The sequence below is a fragment of the Acinonyx jubatus genome, chromosome C1 (assembly GCF_027475565.1).
Source record: "Acinonyx jubatus isolate Ajub_Pintada_27869175 chromosome C1, VMU_Ajub_asm_v1.0, whole genome shotgun sequence".
NCBI classification, from domain to species: Eukaryota; Metazoa; Chordata; class Mammalia; order Carnivora; family Felidae; genus Acinonyx; species Acinonyx jubatus.
In genome coordinates this window covers 100,252,748-100,268,069 of record NC_069381.1, presented here as the reverse complement: position 1 = coordinate 100,268,069, position 15,322 = coordinate 100,252,748, and the positions used below count along the sequence as shown (strand labels likewise).

At 51.2% G+C, this 15,322-nt stretch overlaps 1 protein-coding gene across 3 annotated transcripts in view; it reads left to right on the top strand.

Moving 5' to 3' along the window:
- Positions 1-1,191: 1,191 nt before the first annotated feature.
- The window catches only part of TBX15 (T-box transcription factor 15), a 104,776-nt gene continuing 90,645 nt past the window's right edge, over positions 1,192-15,322 (top strand). Inside the window, exon 1 of one of the 3 annotated variants that reach the window (XM_053214677.1) lies at positions 1,192-1,413. Coding sequence is in view for 2 of the 3 variants with exons in the window: in XM_053214675.1 (XP_053070650.1) it covers positions 6,650-6,956 (307 nt within the window). In the remaining variant the exon portion in view is untranslated. Of the gene's footprint in view, positions 1,414-1,692; positions 2,816-3,920; positions 6,957-15,322 lie in introns of those variants that run through there. The other 2 variants (XM_027058265.2, XM_053214675.1) reach the window with 2 other exon arrangements.

Sequence of the window (15,322 nt, the reverse complement as noted above, 5' to 3'; positions counted from 1 at the left end):
CATGGCTCTCCCACGTGTGTGTATGGGCACCTACGTTGTGCAGGCTTTCTGGGCCTGCACGTCAGTACGTGAGTAAACCAAAAGTTCTTTTTTTTGAGAAACTTGCACAGCCTCGGGGAGAGTGTATGGCCTAGGGTGCAGCTACTTCTCAATCCAAGCTAGGTCTGCGAGAGAAGGTCAAGGCAAGAGGCTGCCAGAGGGATGGAGAAGAGGAAAACGCTGGGAGCGAATAGAGTTTGGCCCCGTCGACCCCACAGGGCCTGGTCCCATCAGACCCCAGCCAGGGGCAGTCACACCAGAATCGGGAGCCTCAAGAGAGGTCTGAGCAGCCAGGAGAAGGTAACTGCGCGCTTGGGGCCTGCCCTTGTCTCCAGCTCTGTTGCTGAGGCCCGGTAGTGGTGATTGTGTTGTCACCGGAGGCCAAGCGTGGCTGAATCGCACACATCCCATGGCTTTTCCATTTTTCTTCCTGGATTTGCTGCGCCACTAGCTTCCTCTAGTCTGGCTGGAGCCCAATTTGAGGGGGCTCCAAACGTGTTCTTTTCTGTTTTCCTCTGAAGAGGCCCAAGGTACATTCATGACACTGCCGATGCCGCCAGCACCGGAGCGCTTCTAAGTGTAATATCAAGGACTAGATTCACCCTTCAGTCAGGAGGGGGAATGCGGCATTTCAGAGGCCCACAGGCCCTCCCTTCTCGCCCCCAAGGTGGAAAGACACATGGGCGCTTGTTCTTGGGGGGGCCAGTGGCACGCAATGGGCCCCCCTGCCCTAGGCTTGCTGACTGTACTCTGGGCCTGGCTGTCCTCGAGACCTATCTGCTGAGCCTCTCCCTTCTGTCTGTCGCTCGAACCCGAGAGCTGGCTCTTTCCTGCCTCTTCGCCCTGGGACAGAAGCGTCTCCACCAGGGCATTGGGACGGGAAGATCGGGCTGTGGCTAGGCCATCGCCGGCGAAATCCGAGACCTTTTTTTCCTGCTTGGCAGGATCAACTTCTCGGCCCTCTGAAACGGCTGTGCGTTGGGATCCGCTTGGGGTCTCCGGCGGCCCGCGACCAGCAGCGTAACCCAGGAGGGCGGGTGTGGGAAATGAGAATGGCCTCAGTGCTGGATTGTAAGTTCCGTAGAAATCCCTGACGACCGCACTATCCTGAAAGATTTTTTTTTTTTTTTTTAAGGGTGGAGGGAGGATCAGCTGGCGGGGAGAGCCTGGTTCCCGAGATGATCAGATTTGAAGGGTATTCTGAAAAAGCTCCTCCGCTGTCAAAGTTACTGGCTGCCCTCGCCCAGCCCCTCTCCGTGGGTTCTCCAGAACAAGCGCCCCGAGCCGGCGAAGCTCAGATCAGCATCCACGCCGAAGCGAAGGCGAGCATTTGCTGCGTGCGGGCCCAGGCGGGATAAGTCTTCGCAGCGGGCGGTAAGCCGGGCGCCCCACGGCTGGCCTTTTGCTTTGAGCGAGCAAACGTCTTCTTCTCCGCCAGGTAGCACTGGAAGGAGGAAGCGATCTCTAGATTTCCAATTACAAGACCCTGGATAGTAACGGGGCGTCTTTGTTTGTTTCTTTCGTTTTGCCTTAGCCAGAGTTGATTGGAAATCGTACGACAGGAAAATAACCTGTGTGGCGAAATCCGGGCAGAACCAGGAAAGCTAATAGCATCTGGGAGCAGGAGCGAGATTATCAGAGGCGTTTTCTGGTGTTTTTGGACAGGTTGAGAGCCCCCGAAATCCAGATTGGTAATTTAAATGACTCTGAGCTTGCAGCATCTATGAGACCTATCAGATTTGGAAGGAAAAGATACGGATTTGGGACTTGCAGGAGTTTGGACCGGCACAGATCAGACCTCGATTTCCAGCTCTCCTCCCTCCCCCACGAAGAACCCGTGGGGGACCGGGAAGCCAGGGGTTAAAGTGGGCCCTGGAGCATCCCCGGGACTACCGGCGCGGAGCCTTGGCCCGAGCCTCAGTCTCTCCCCTCCTCTCATTGGCCCGCGCTCTCAGGGTTTCTCCTGTTCCCTCCTCGCCATTGGTCGGGGGCTGGCTTTTTTTCCCCTCAGTCTTTCTCTTCCTCCCCCTCCCTCTCCCTCGCCCCTCGGACAGGAGCGCACCGCCAGCCCCCAGCTCCTCGGGAAGGGAGGAATTTAGAAAAAAAGTTTCCCAGAAGTTTGGATCAGAGGGAGGACGGGCAGACCAAGAGAGGAAGAGGGAGAGGGAGGAGAGAGAGGGAGAGGGAGGAGAGAGAGAGAGAGAGAGAGAGAGAGAGAGAGAGAGAGAGAGAGAATAAAAAAAAGATGAAGCCCAGTCTGCACAGCCTGTGAGCGCCTGCCCGGGTAGGGTGGGAAGCAGGACTCGGGCGCTCATGCTGCGAGCGGGCGGCGCTCCGGGCGCTCGTTCCTAGCGGCTGGGGCAGCTAGGGGCGCCGGTCCGACCCGCGGCGGCGGAGGGCGGGGGAGGACGCAGGGGGAGGGTGCTGGGGACCCGCAGGGCCGCCGCCTCAGTCTCGGCCGCCGCGCCGCCGCCTCTCCCGGGCCCGGCCCGGCGGGCGCTCGGAGCGTGAGGGCGCGGGCTGCTCCCTCAGTAGCGGGGGCGAGCGGAGGCCGGGGTGCGGGCGGCTAAGATGAGTGAAAGGAGAAGATCTGCAGTCGCCCTGAGCTCGCGAGCACATGCCTTCTCCGTTGAAGCCTTGATCGGCTCAAATAAAAAGCGGAAACTGCGAGACTGGGAGGAGAAGGGGTTGGACCTGTCCATGGAGGCGCTGAGCCCCGCGGGCCCACTCGGAGACGCGGAGGACGCGGCCGCGCACGGCCTGGAGCCTCACCCGGGTGAGTGCGCAGGACCGGACCGAGGGAGGCGGGCGGAGAGCGGACGCCGGGCGGCCGGCGGGCGGGCGGAGCGGTGTGGAGGGAGGCCCTGCTCGCTGACGCCCTGCCTTGCTCCAACGCGGGTTTCCTTTTCTTCGCGCAAACGCCTTGAGCCTTCCCCAAATTCGCCGCAAGCAATTTGAGGGAACTGAGCCTTGCATTTTCGTCGCCAACCTCAAGCAAGGAGGCCTCACTCGCATCCCTTTCTCTTCTGGGAGCGGAGCGCAGTGTTCTGGTGTGCGCGGCTGAGCGGCCGCAGGCCCTTGGGGTTAAGGAGGGGCGCAGATCGAAGGCGACGGCGGGAGCGGAGAGGGGCTGGGACTGTCTTTTGAGAGCCCCAGAAGACTGGCGCGGAGCTGTCGGGCTCCATACCCAGTCTCGGGAAATGCCCGGTTGGCCCCATTTAGCTTTCGACCTCGGTCCTCGCCCTTCCCCCACCAACTTTCCTGGGACTCAAGTTGTTGTGTTTCCCCTACCCCGGCGACAACGGAGCATAATTATATTTCTACTTCGTTGGCGTTTATGGAAAGAGAATGTATGTTAGACCTCTCACCCTGCGCCCTGGGCCACTCTTCAGGGCCCACACCTCTGTGTATTGCGGGGGGAGCGGTGCGATTAATTTCTGTGCACATTATATGTACACAACACGTAAAACTCAGAGCGGATGTCGGTGTCTGTATTTTAGCAGAAACCTGGGCGGGTGGTTGAGGGGGGGAGACAACTTAAAGTTCTGTATTAAGTGCCAAGATTTCAACTGTGCAAAACAGCCCCGGGGAACAGCTGTTGTCGGAAGAATCTTGCGCGCGCGCGCACACACACACACACACACACACACACACACACACACACACACACACACACCCGCTCGCAGCTTGGGTTTAGCGGTTTCAGAAACTTTCCAGCCAGGACTTATGTAGCCATTCTGGAGGTGCTCCTGCTGACCAGCTAGGGCTGGGGAGTAAACCTGGGTCAGCGCGCCGGAAAGCGGAAAGCCAGGGTGGGGGCGGCGGCCCGCAAAGGGATGGGGGTGGCCACGGGTCGAAGAGCTCTGGGACGGAGCTTGGGGCCCAGGGGCTTGGGGGCTGGAAAGCTGGCCGACCCAAGGAGGGACAGCTGTCGCTTACATTTTCTCTTTCGGCAGTGACAGTTCAATTTCCATGCTCCTGAGGCTAATAATAACGCGATTAGCGTGTGACTTGCAGAGACAGGGTTTTATGAATTCTCCGTGTTCTTGTGGCCCGTTACGGTATTTGAGTTTAGTGCTGGGGAATTATTTTTATTAGTCGATGAAAAGAAAATTAAAAGGGAGATTTATTTCGTCCGCTCAAGTCTTTCCCTGTATTTGGATGCGGGTGCTTGCCCACGCGGACCCCTGTGTGGGCAATCCAGAAAAGAACGCGTGGCTAATGTGTGTTTCCCATCTCTGGCCAGACCCTACTTCCTCACCGCATTTATATGTTGTCAAAATCTCACTCGGGCCTTCGCACAGTTTGGTGGAAGTTCTTTCAGGCTTCATGACAATTCACGATTTGGGAGGTTAGTTTGTTTTACTTTCCCGACGGTGGGAAAGCAGAAGTTACTTAACTGCGTGTGGCAGACGCCTTGTCCACGGGACTTTTCTTTAAGGAGGGGGGCCAGGTCGGCCGGAGCTGATCTTGGGTCGCACGTTCCAAAGGACCAACACGTGGGGTCATAATCAGAGGCTCAACTCGCAGTTTTCTCTTATCGCCGTTCTTTTCAGCCATAGTGAGGAGAGAAAAGGTTGGAGCAAGGTGAGACCAGTCCAGAGACATAAACGCGAGGGCCTGTTGTCCAGAATGCGGTTCCCTCGCTCCCACAGTATGGGGGCCAGAGGGTGAGGACCTAATCTAGAACTTTGTGGCACACAGAGCTCAGTTGACCGTTTTCCTTTCCTGTATCATTCTTTTTTAAAAGAAAAAAAATGTGCTTTTGTATTAGAGAAAACGAAATATGTTTGTGGGGCTACGGTCTGGGAGGAAGGAAGAAGCTGAAAGCGGAGAGCACTCCCGGGCCTTATGCGGGGCCGGCTACCAACCGGGCCTCGCTGCGAGGTGCGCCGAGGGGATCGCCAAGTTGGAGCCCCTTTAGTGGCCAAAGCTTTCTGACGAACCGGACGTAGGAAGAGAAAAAAGATCTTTCCGAAAAACTGCGCGGTATCGTGGAGCCTAGGCAGCCCCCGGAGTGGAGGAGGCGGAGCTGCAGGCTCTCGGCCCGGATGGTGGTGGAAGGCAAGGCCAGGGCTTGGGGTCCCCTGCAGGCCTTTCTTTCTTTTTCCTTTAATAGAGCGCCCTAACGAACACATACAGACTGGGCCACCGTTAAGGTGTGTGTATGGTGGTGGAGGTGGGAGGGGGCACAGGTGACTCCGTTTGGGCCCAGGGCCGTGTCTATGCCGGTCTTAGCCTCCAACTGTTTAAACTGTCTTCCCGGATTAGGACAGAGAGCAGGCTGGACCCGCTGCGTGGCTCAACTGCGCTAGGCCGGTGATAAGTCAGGAACCGGGATAAAAACGACAACAACAAAACCAAAATTGCCACGGAGCTTGGGGAAGGATTAAACAAACAGGCAAACATACACAGGACACCCGCCTAGAGCAACTCTATTTATCATTTTCCCCCTCCTCCTCCCCCCGCCCCCCTGACTGGGACCTCCGTTTCCAGCCTTCTCTGTCCGTGCCTTTAAATCCAAGGATCCTCAGACAACCCAAGGGTCAGATTTTAATGTTTAACTTTTATTCAAAGACGTGGCCTTTTGCTTTTTCACAGCCCGTTTTTCTTTTCGCGTCCGGACAGAGCTGGCTTTAGTTGGCGCCGAGCGCCCCGCAGCCTGGGGCGCCAACCTGCAGCAGCGGGGGACCAGCCCGGCCTGCGCGCCGTGGGCGCTCACACATCAGAGGACACACAGTATGTATTTCAAACGTTTCCACCGAGTCTGCTGGTCCTGAAAGACCCTGAGGCCCTAAGGGCCTTGGAGAAGGGCCTGTGAGATGCCCTCATTATTGCCAGAACTCCGCGTCTTTGGAGAAGCCGCCAGGACGCAGCCGCCGCGGGCTCGGGAGGGTCTCCCAGGAGCCTGACTCTCCGGCCTGCTTGCCTCCGCCTCTCACCGAGCAGCAACAGGGAAAACTTTTAAGCCAGGATCGCCCGGAACAGCTGCTCCGGCTGCGGCCTTAGAAGTATATTTCAGGCACGCGGCGGCGCCATCTGCGCTCGGACCCCAGCCCCGGCTCCACCCGGCTTCCCCAGCTCGAGTTTGGGCCTTTTCCCGCCCAAATCCTCAGCCGAGTGCTGCCGAGGTCCGGTCTCCCGCGGAGCGAAATAATTCAAACCTTCTGCGAAAGGATTTCCCCCTTCAGGGCCTGCGGCCCTATGCCTTGCAGCCGTGGCGCTCCAGAGGCCTAAGAAGGTGGCGGAGTACGCGGGTGGGCACACAGAGCAGGCACACTCAAGAACGTGCGTGCAGAGCCGCACTCCGCGCGCACGTGCACATGCATCAGGCTCGCGGGGTCCCTGCACCCATCTACGCAATCCCTAGAGGAATGAGACGGGAACAGCCCGGGCGGTGCCCCAGGGCCCTTTCTTCTTCCGAATTACCGAGATCAGCTGTTCACGCGAATTAAGCTGCCAGTTTATGGCTTGTTTGCTCAGAGTAAAACTCCCAAGATTTTAATCCTGACATCACCCCTCCACCCACCCCCAATCCCCAATAGGGAAACACAGGGTCAAAACGGAGGAAGTGACTCTTCACTGACGTTTAAGTAATGGAGAAAACGCGATGCGTTTGAAGCCAGTGGGGAGAGTATGCTTGTGCTGGGCAAGAACCAGACAGGGCGCACGCCGGGGCTTGGACCGCAGGGCAAGGGTGTGGGGTGCGCCGGGCCGGACGCCAAAGCGTATGCCTGAGGTAGAGTCCGGGGCGAGGAACACTGGTTCCTCAGCGGTGCGTTCGCCCCATCGCTGGTGCAGGCCTCAAAGATGCCAGGCCTGGGCCCGGAGGATGAGCCAAGCGTGGTGCCTGCTGGACATGCGCAACGCTCTCTCCTGCCAAGTCAAAACGGCCTTCCGCGGTGGCCGCGCCTTTGGTGAGTGACCTTGCGTGAACGGGAGTGAGGGGGTAGGCGAGATCTGAATTCGTCCCAGGCTGGTGAGGACGGGTGTGTTCGAGGAGGGCCGCCGACGCCCTTTGGTCGAGCTGCTCGGACGCTGGCTAGGTCGCGGGGCTGGGAGAGCGCGCTGCACGGGCTCGCGGGAGGTGGGCAGGGTTCTGGAGGGTTCTGTGTAAAACACCAGCCCTGGTGCAGTGGCACAACAGAGCCCCCCACCCTCACCCCCAGGAAGAAGGAAACAGTTGTAACCCCCAGCATTCCGTGGATGGAACAAACTGCTGGAGGGCAGTGGGGAGGACGAGGAATGGGGGAAACACCCTAATGCCCAGCGTTTGGAATGTGATGGAAGGGGGGCAGACGGAGTGTGCTGTGCTTTGCACCCCCCGCCAGGTCGACCGGTGTCCCCCGAGCGCTTCACCGGTCCTTGTGATGGGGGTAACAGGCAAGTGCGGGGGAACGGTCTCTCGCGGACGGGCGGTGCGGGACCCCTCGCCCGGCCCCGCCGCCCACCTCTGCCGCTCGGAGACTGGTACGCCGCAAGCGTAACGCCGGGAGCAGGCTTTTCTGGACGTGACAGATCAGCTCACAGCCTAGGGGTGCAGCGCTTCTGAATTCGTGTCTTCCTTCCACGCCCCACCCAACGCTGTTTCTTATCGAACATTTTTCTTTGGGTTCAGAGCTGGACACTTTTAGGTTTCCTGATTTTATAGGTTAAACTCCCGGAAAGGAAAGTTCGCGGGGTGACGTTCATGCAGGGGGAAGGGGGAATTAAATTTCTAACAATGGAATTCGTATTGCAATTATATTGACACATAGCCGCTACGGTTTTTCTGGCCCCCCACTATCACTTCAAATGGTCTCACGACCATCTTTTAAATATTAAAGAAAAATTAGTTTAAAATCTAATTAATACGCCCAGCACGTGAGGAGTGATTGAAGAATGGTGTGAAATGCCTAACCCAGGGGCCCAAACTAAAGTGATCGGTTTGTGTTCCCCCATTTATTTGTATAATTTCCTTTGTGTGTGCAGACATGAGTTTAATGGGAACAAGTCCCTCATCGTTAATCCTTCATGTTGGACCACAAGGAGAGAGAGACAAATATGTTTTGGTTCAGAAGACCTGAGACGTTTTGTTCATCCAAGCCTCTCCAAGGGCAACACTAGTATTAAAGAGTGAAATATTCCAGGTCTGTCACAATCGTTCTCTCTATTGCCAAAAAAATGTAATATTAATAAGACGAGAGAACTTTTTTGAGATCCCGATTATGGACTCTGTTAGAAGTTTATTTCCCACACCCAGGAGTAAAATCATTGCTTCTTAAATCTGTAAGTTCCTTCTCTAGGTGACTGTAGAGTTAAAAACAAAAACAAGACTGAACTGAGCAGATTCCACAGGGATAAAGAGCAGAGAGCAGATTGGCATTCCACTTTCCTTTCTGGAAATGCAGAAATCCATCTAATGATTGTTCTGGGGGTGGGTAGCTGGTTATTGCTTTTTTACTCCCCAAAGACAAAGACAAAGTAGTTCAGCAGGAGAGAATATTTAAGTGGTTTTCTAGTTTTGACCTTATGGGATATTTTTCCACAGGGGGAAAAAAAAACTAGGGAACTGGTGGAATGTGAAATCTTCCCCCCTTCTTTCTCTCATCCATGTGGTTTATTTTTGCCTTGCCTTTTCTGGTTTCTAGTGAGCTTTGAATTTTATACGTGTATGACTGAGATACTCAGGGGTCTGCGCTGGGAACGGCAATTAGCAAATTTATAAATTAGGGTCTGTTTACACGTCTTTGGGCAAGGATAATCATTACTTAATTTAAGTGAGGCCCTTGCTCTAAGTGTCAGGATGGAAAATGAGACTCAGTAGGGAGGACAGGAGGTGAAATGGGAAGAGGTGGGGAATTAAGCAACTGGTGACGACAAATCAACATTTATGCAGTGCCATTAATGGCTTCACTTTGAGGCAGGACATTTTGCTGACTACAAACTGATGATGAGCTTTTGATACCAGAAATGAAAATAGACCTTGCAATTGATACTCTATTCTATACTCTTTTTACCAGCCAATGTTTAGCTATGCCCTTCATACAGAAGTGTATAAAATGTATTAAAGAGTATATGAACAACTGTATGTGATTATACACAAGTTTATGTGTGAACTTGACAGCTCGGAATGGCACATAGATAACATCTCAGGAAATATTAGAAAAACATTAGAGAAAATAAACTGCTCTTGCTTTTTTGTGGAGCCAGTTAAAAAATCGGGAATACCTAAAATTTGGGGAGGCCAGAAATTTTGTCATCTGTACGTATCACTCACTTGCCAGTTCAAGAGAATCCCAGACTGGAAGCTCCTGGGCACTGGCATTTTCACTTAACTGCCAGATTAAGTGAACATTTTGACCAAAGTCTAAGAGAAAACAGCAGAAAATGAGGCTGTACAGATACAATTTTTAAAAGATCGGGAAGAGTGGAAGTTTTTTTCTAACTAACTTTGGCATTTAATTTTGTGAAGAATGCTACCTTCATTTCAGACGGGCAGAATGCTGACTTCTATTGAATAATTTCATGTTCTTCCATGCAGAGAGCTAACGGAATCACCAAGGGAAATCTGGTTAATAGAAATAACGAGAGAAACTGTGATTTGGGGGAATCACTTAAGAACATAGGAGATACGTGCAAAAATCTTCTCCCTATGTGTCTGTCCTCTTGTATTTTCTTCAGAATAGTTGCCGAGGCTAAATGAGCCGGTTCCAAATTGCCACACAGCCCCTAAGTCTGAACTGCACCCGTAATATCCTAATATAGCCTTCTTTTAAAAACCGGAATACTGCAGATGAGAGCAGAGTTCCCTTGAAAGGTATCATTAGGGGTCATTACCTAGCCGGTGCCTTGGTGTTGCAGCGCGTGGTTCTCAACAGGGTGACCCGAAATTCTTGCTTCCAACACCCACCCGCTGCCTTCTCGGCTGTCCCACAGCCCCGAAGATATGGTCGAAGCCCCAGTAAACCCCCGTAGTCCCCCCGCACCCCTCCCCCCACATCCTGTTCCCCACCCCTCACTTCCTATGCGTATGCTGAAACGCCCATATTTTCCCTCTCTCTTTCTCGAAAGAAAAAAAAAAAATTCAGATGAAGTTCCAGCGAGGACTGACTGGGGATGGCCAGCTCTTCCCGCGAAACCATCCCGGGGAAACTGGGGCGACTCGGGGGACCTTCCCGACTCAGAGAGCGGGGCCGCGGCGGCGCCCTGGGGCGGGAGCGGCGGCCGGGTCAAGAGCGTCCGGGCCGGGCCTCGGTGCGCGCGCCCCGGCTCGGGCCCCGGCGCTCGGGGCTCCGTCCCCGCGGGCGGGTGCGCGCCGCCGCTGGCAGTCCCGAGGGGTGTCCCTACCCTTCTTAGCTCCCGATACATCCTGGAGAAATGCGGGCCTCTGGGGCAATCGGGAAGGCCCCCTTCTACCCGCAAAAAATCAAGGGGGAAAAAACCCTAAACAAAAACCCCAAACGGAACCCAAGAATCTTCCACCTCGCGCCCCGAGGGGAGTTTGAGCCTTGGCTTTCATCAGGCTCAGCAAATTTCCAAGGAATCAAACTGACTTCAAACATTAGCAATTAGAAACCAAGAATCCTTCGGCCCGAAGAACTTTTAATCCCTAACCATTTCCAAATGGGTAATAATAGGGTCAGTAAATATCATAGCTAGTCTGTTAAAAAGGAAAGGCATTCTGTCGGTTCGAGGAGCGCAGGGTCCCCGGGTGCCTCAGAGGGTCATGAGGGTAGAGATGCCCCCTGCTCTCTGGAGAGCGGGCATTGCCCAGCCGAGACAAAATGACAGCAAACAATTGTCCTTTACGCTATTCTTGGAGATTAAAAGCAGTGAGGTAATTATTTTTCTAAACAAAACAAAACAAGAAACAACAAAAAACAACAATAACGACAAACCCCCGCCCATCTCTCCAAAGTGGATTGAGAAATGCCTATTATTCACTGGGGGACTATGTTCGCAGGAATAGCTTCCCTGCTACAGCTCCGTGTGAGCTGAGAGGGAAGTCTTCCCTTGAGGCGCCAAAGTGTCAATCACACCAGGTCCCAAGGCCCAGAATTGTAACCTAGGGGCTAGGGGACTTGGGTGGTTCGGGGATTGTGTTCTTACTTCTGAAAAGTACAGAATTGGTTTTTACCATAGGGAGGGGCAAGCATTTGTGCCAATAAGTGATTGTGAGCATAGCAATACTTTCTTTCTCTGGATTTGACAAAGCTTCCTCCATTTAGAAGCCTTACACACACACACACACACACATTTATTTATTTGTTTATTTATTTGCAGGAAAGCTGAGGGAGGGTTTATATACCTATGCACTATTTAGAATTAAAAGGATTTATGAGAAAATTAATCATATGAGCAAGTTTGCAGAAAAATACTGACTTGCAAAACTTTTCAGAAACCTTAATTCCTTATGTGGCTATCCATGAGTCTTCACTATACTACAAAGCTTTCAACACAGGCTCTCATAATCTAGATTATATCCATGCATTATGGTAGGAAGAGGGCTCGACTAGCGTACATTAGACCTAGAGTCTAGTGCTAGCTTTATCGTTATTTTTTTGGAACCAGGAATATTTGTTCTAAAGGCAGACATACAGATGTGGCAAAAAGCGTTTCAAAGTTGTTTGATAGCCACTGATGAGGACTCAGTTCCTGGTTTGTGAAATGAGGCTCAAAGGCCCCTAAGGCCCCTTTAGCTAGAAGATTCTGTGATCCTGTTAACTTTTAAAAAAAAAATACTAACATTTTCTCCTAATGTACGTTGGCTATCACTGGACTCATCCCTTTGTTGGAACAAGGGGAGTATTACTGCAATTGTAGAAAGTAATAGTAATAGCAACACAAGGACCCCCGTCCCAACCAGAAAAGGATTTTTACAGCTAGAATTGAGAGCTTCCATAAGGCTCTTGAAAAGTTTTTAGATTAATATCACATGTTCAGAAGTTCTGGATCTAGTCCTTTCTGTTTGATGTAACCTATTGTTGCTTGTGTGACTGCCCAGGACCCTCTTGCTGGGAGAGTTCTATGGCATTAGTGTATTTAAAGGAAATATAAGTTATTTATGCTTTGGACATTTTTTTTGTGCCATTCCCAGAAATAGCTGGAAAAACTCTGGATTTGAAAAATGCAGACTGAGAAGAGCAACTTCACTAGTAAATTGAGTTAGTGGGACCTCCACTCCCCCCAAGGAAATCAGTTGCCCCTCATTACTCTCTGAGCCTGATGGAAAGCACTAGTAACTATTTTCCATGTCTAGCCTGCTAAGCCGAGGTCTTGATCTGGCAGAGATGTGAGAATGCTAAAAGGATGACTTAGTAACGGGCAAAACGCTTGTCAACAAGATGGATCAGAAGACAGCTTAGCGTTGGAGACCTCTATTCATAGCTGCTGAACTTGAGGGCAGGGTCAGACAAAAAACTGGGCCCAGCACACACCTAGGAGGGTTTCTTGTATTTCTCTCTGTGGGACTGTCTCTCCCCCTAGACTTATATGGCTGGGCTAGTGACAGCTCCCCACTTAAAAAAATTTTTTTTAATGTTTATTTATTTTTGAGACACAGAGCATGAGCAGGGGAGAGGCAGAGAGAGGGAGACACAGAATCTGAAATAGCCTCCAGGCTCTGAGCTGCCAGCACAGAGCCAGACGTGGGGCTCGAACCCACGAACTATGAGATCATGACCTGAGCCAAAGTCGGACGCCCAACCGACGGAGCCACCCAGGCGCCCCAACAGCTCCCCACTTTTATTTACTGTCCCCATTCTCTGCAGCCCCAGCCCTTAGGTAGACTGGAGTCATCAAGGAGCTTATGGATTTACTGGTCATCCTGTCTCACTGCCACCCTGTAATATACTGCTGAAGGGCAGGAACCTTGTTTTCTTTGCTTTTGTATGTCTAGAGCCTAGCACAAGTGGCTGGCACAGAGCAACACTTAATATATATATATATATATATATATATATATATATATATATAATGATAATGAATAGCATTATTTGTTGAACACTATGTACCGTCTGGCTTCCTATGTTATTTGTTATATATTATATATAAAGTAATAAAATATAATGTATACCTATATATAATACATATAATAATTCATACAGTATGGCTGTATGTTATTATATGATATATGTATTCCAAATCACAGTATGTAACAGTCATATATTCCAGATAAATACAACTATATATATGGAATGTGTGTGTGTGTGTGTGTGTGTGTGTGTGTGTGTGTGTTATTCCATACAGATTTTGAGCTCTTGTTTCTGAGCCCTGATTCCGACACTTGCTAGTTGTATGACCTTGGACAAGTTTCTTAATCTCTCCCAACCCCAGTTTCTGCACCTATGAAGTTCTAATGATAAACATATTCATCAAAAGGTGGTTGTGAGGATTAAATTAGTGCACATAGAGGAACAAAGGGTTTAGCAGTGTCCATATTCCTATCAAGTGAATTGATAGTAATTACCTCAGTGACCAGCTTGGATAATAAATTGTTGCAAATTGTGAATCTAGCAGGCACCACCTCTCTCCCCCAGTCTTTGGCTTTAAATGGGATGTTTGGGACTTGGAGGGGATCAGCACTTGGTGCATAGCCTATGGTTAGAAACAGTGGAGAATCTGAGTACGAATGGCTGGCTAATGAAGTCAAATAGAACTTTGAGGGCTGTTGCTGTTTAGGGTTCCGCTGGGGCAGAAAGCCAGCATCCGAGTGAATATTTGAGGGAGGGAGAAAGGGCCTCAAGGCTGAGGACCAGCTGTCTGGCATGCGGTAGGAAGAGACGGTAGGTGGAAGGGGGGGGCCGGGGAACCTCAGCTTTACCAGCTCCCCAGGAATTGGGCTCTGGCAGAGGACAGAGGGGCCTTTCTGGATGTGGGGAAGTGAAAAAACACAAGCATGTTTCTCTGGTTAGTTTCTGATATTTCTACCTGGAGCCCAGAAATCCCCAAATGGTCAGGTGTTATCAGATGGGAAATAAGGAAGATTCATTTTCATAAGGCTTTTGTTTGTAAAGCCTGTGTTCCTCAAGGCTTTTTTGGGTTAAATGAGCTAGTTGCATCAATTAATTGAGACTGCAGTAAAGGCTTTGTAGGTGTTGCTTGGTCGAGTTACAAACCAAAAGAGTAAAGGGACTAAACTTAAGGAAAATCTGTAATAACTAAGCGGACTGTCAGGAAGAGGAGACTGAGGAGTCTTTTTTTTAGAAAAACAGCAGAAGCCCCAGCCGTTGTGTTAGAACTTACATCTGGCGGCACGGTTTCACAGTTTTCTTCCTTCCAGAAAACAGAAGCCTGGGTTTGATCGTTTACTTTTTTTTTTTTTTTAACTAGTTACACCCCAGACTTCGTTTATATTGATTCCTGGTAGCAGAGGGGGAAAGTGCATTCCCAGAGGAAGAGGAACAGAGGGAAGATCCCTCCCAAGGCCTCCTTCAAGGAGCCCAGTCCCCTTTGGGCACTGCCTGGCCATACATAGGAGGAGGGAGTTGCTCTGTCCCAGGCTGGAATTCAGGTCTCAGTCTTCCAAACGGATCTGCGCACCACATTTCATCTCCAAGACAGCTGTTTCTGTACTTCCCCAATCTTACAAACATCCTCTTATCTCAGAGTGCCCCCAGTGCTAACCAAGAAGCACTTTTATGGATCAAGGGCACACTTTGTACCAGGCACTGTGCTTATGGTTTTATTCGCATTTTCTCATTGCATTCACCCAATGGTCCTCAGAGGGCGGTACATGTTTCCCCATTTTATAGATGCAGAAATTGAGGCCCAATGAGATTAAGTAACTTGCAGTGCCCTTAGCCACCAGACAACATTGACTTCTCCTGTAGATGACTCTTCAGTGCTCTGGGGAGATGGAAATTTATGCTTGTTGCCTGTGCTCCCCCCCCCCCCCAAACAGAAATTATTAAATCATAAATGAGAAAGAGCTCATTTACAGTTTCTGGGTCTCTGTCTAAAGCTGCCTTCTCCATATAGGCTGGAGGAAGCCTCTGTGTCACAGTGATACGGGGCAGAGTTTCTGAACCATGGTTTTTGGAATAGGGCATGTGCTGCTACCCCAACCTGACTTGCTTTTCTTTGACTTTCATGCCCAGAAATCTCAGGGTCTGAAATGTGGCTACATATTGAACTTGATCTAGACCCTCCTCAACCTAAATCCCCTCATGCAGTGAAATTCAGGGGAAACTTTAACTGCCTTGTTTTACCCATATCCTTCTCCATTCACAATGGGTTGGATGGAATCTTATTTGGTAATTGATTCAAAATGGAACAGCTTAGACACATATCAGTTGCAGTG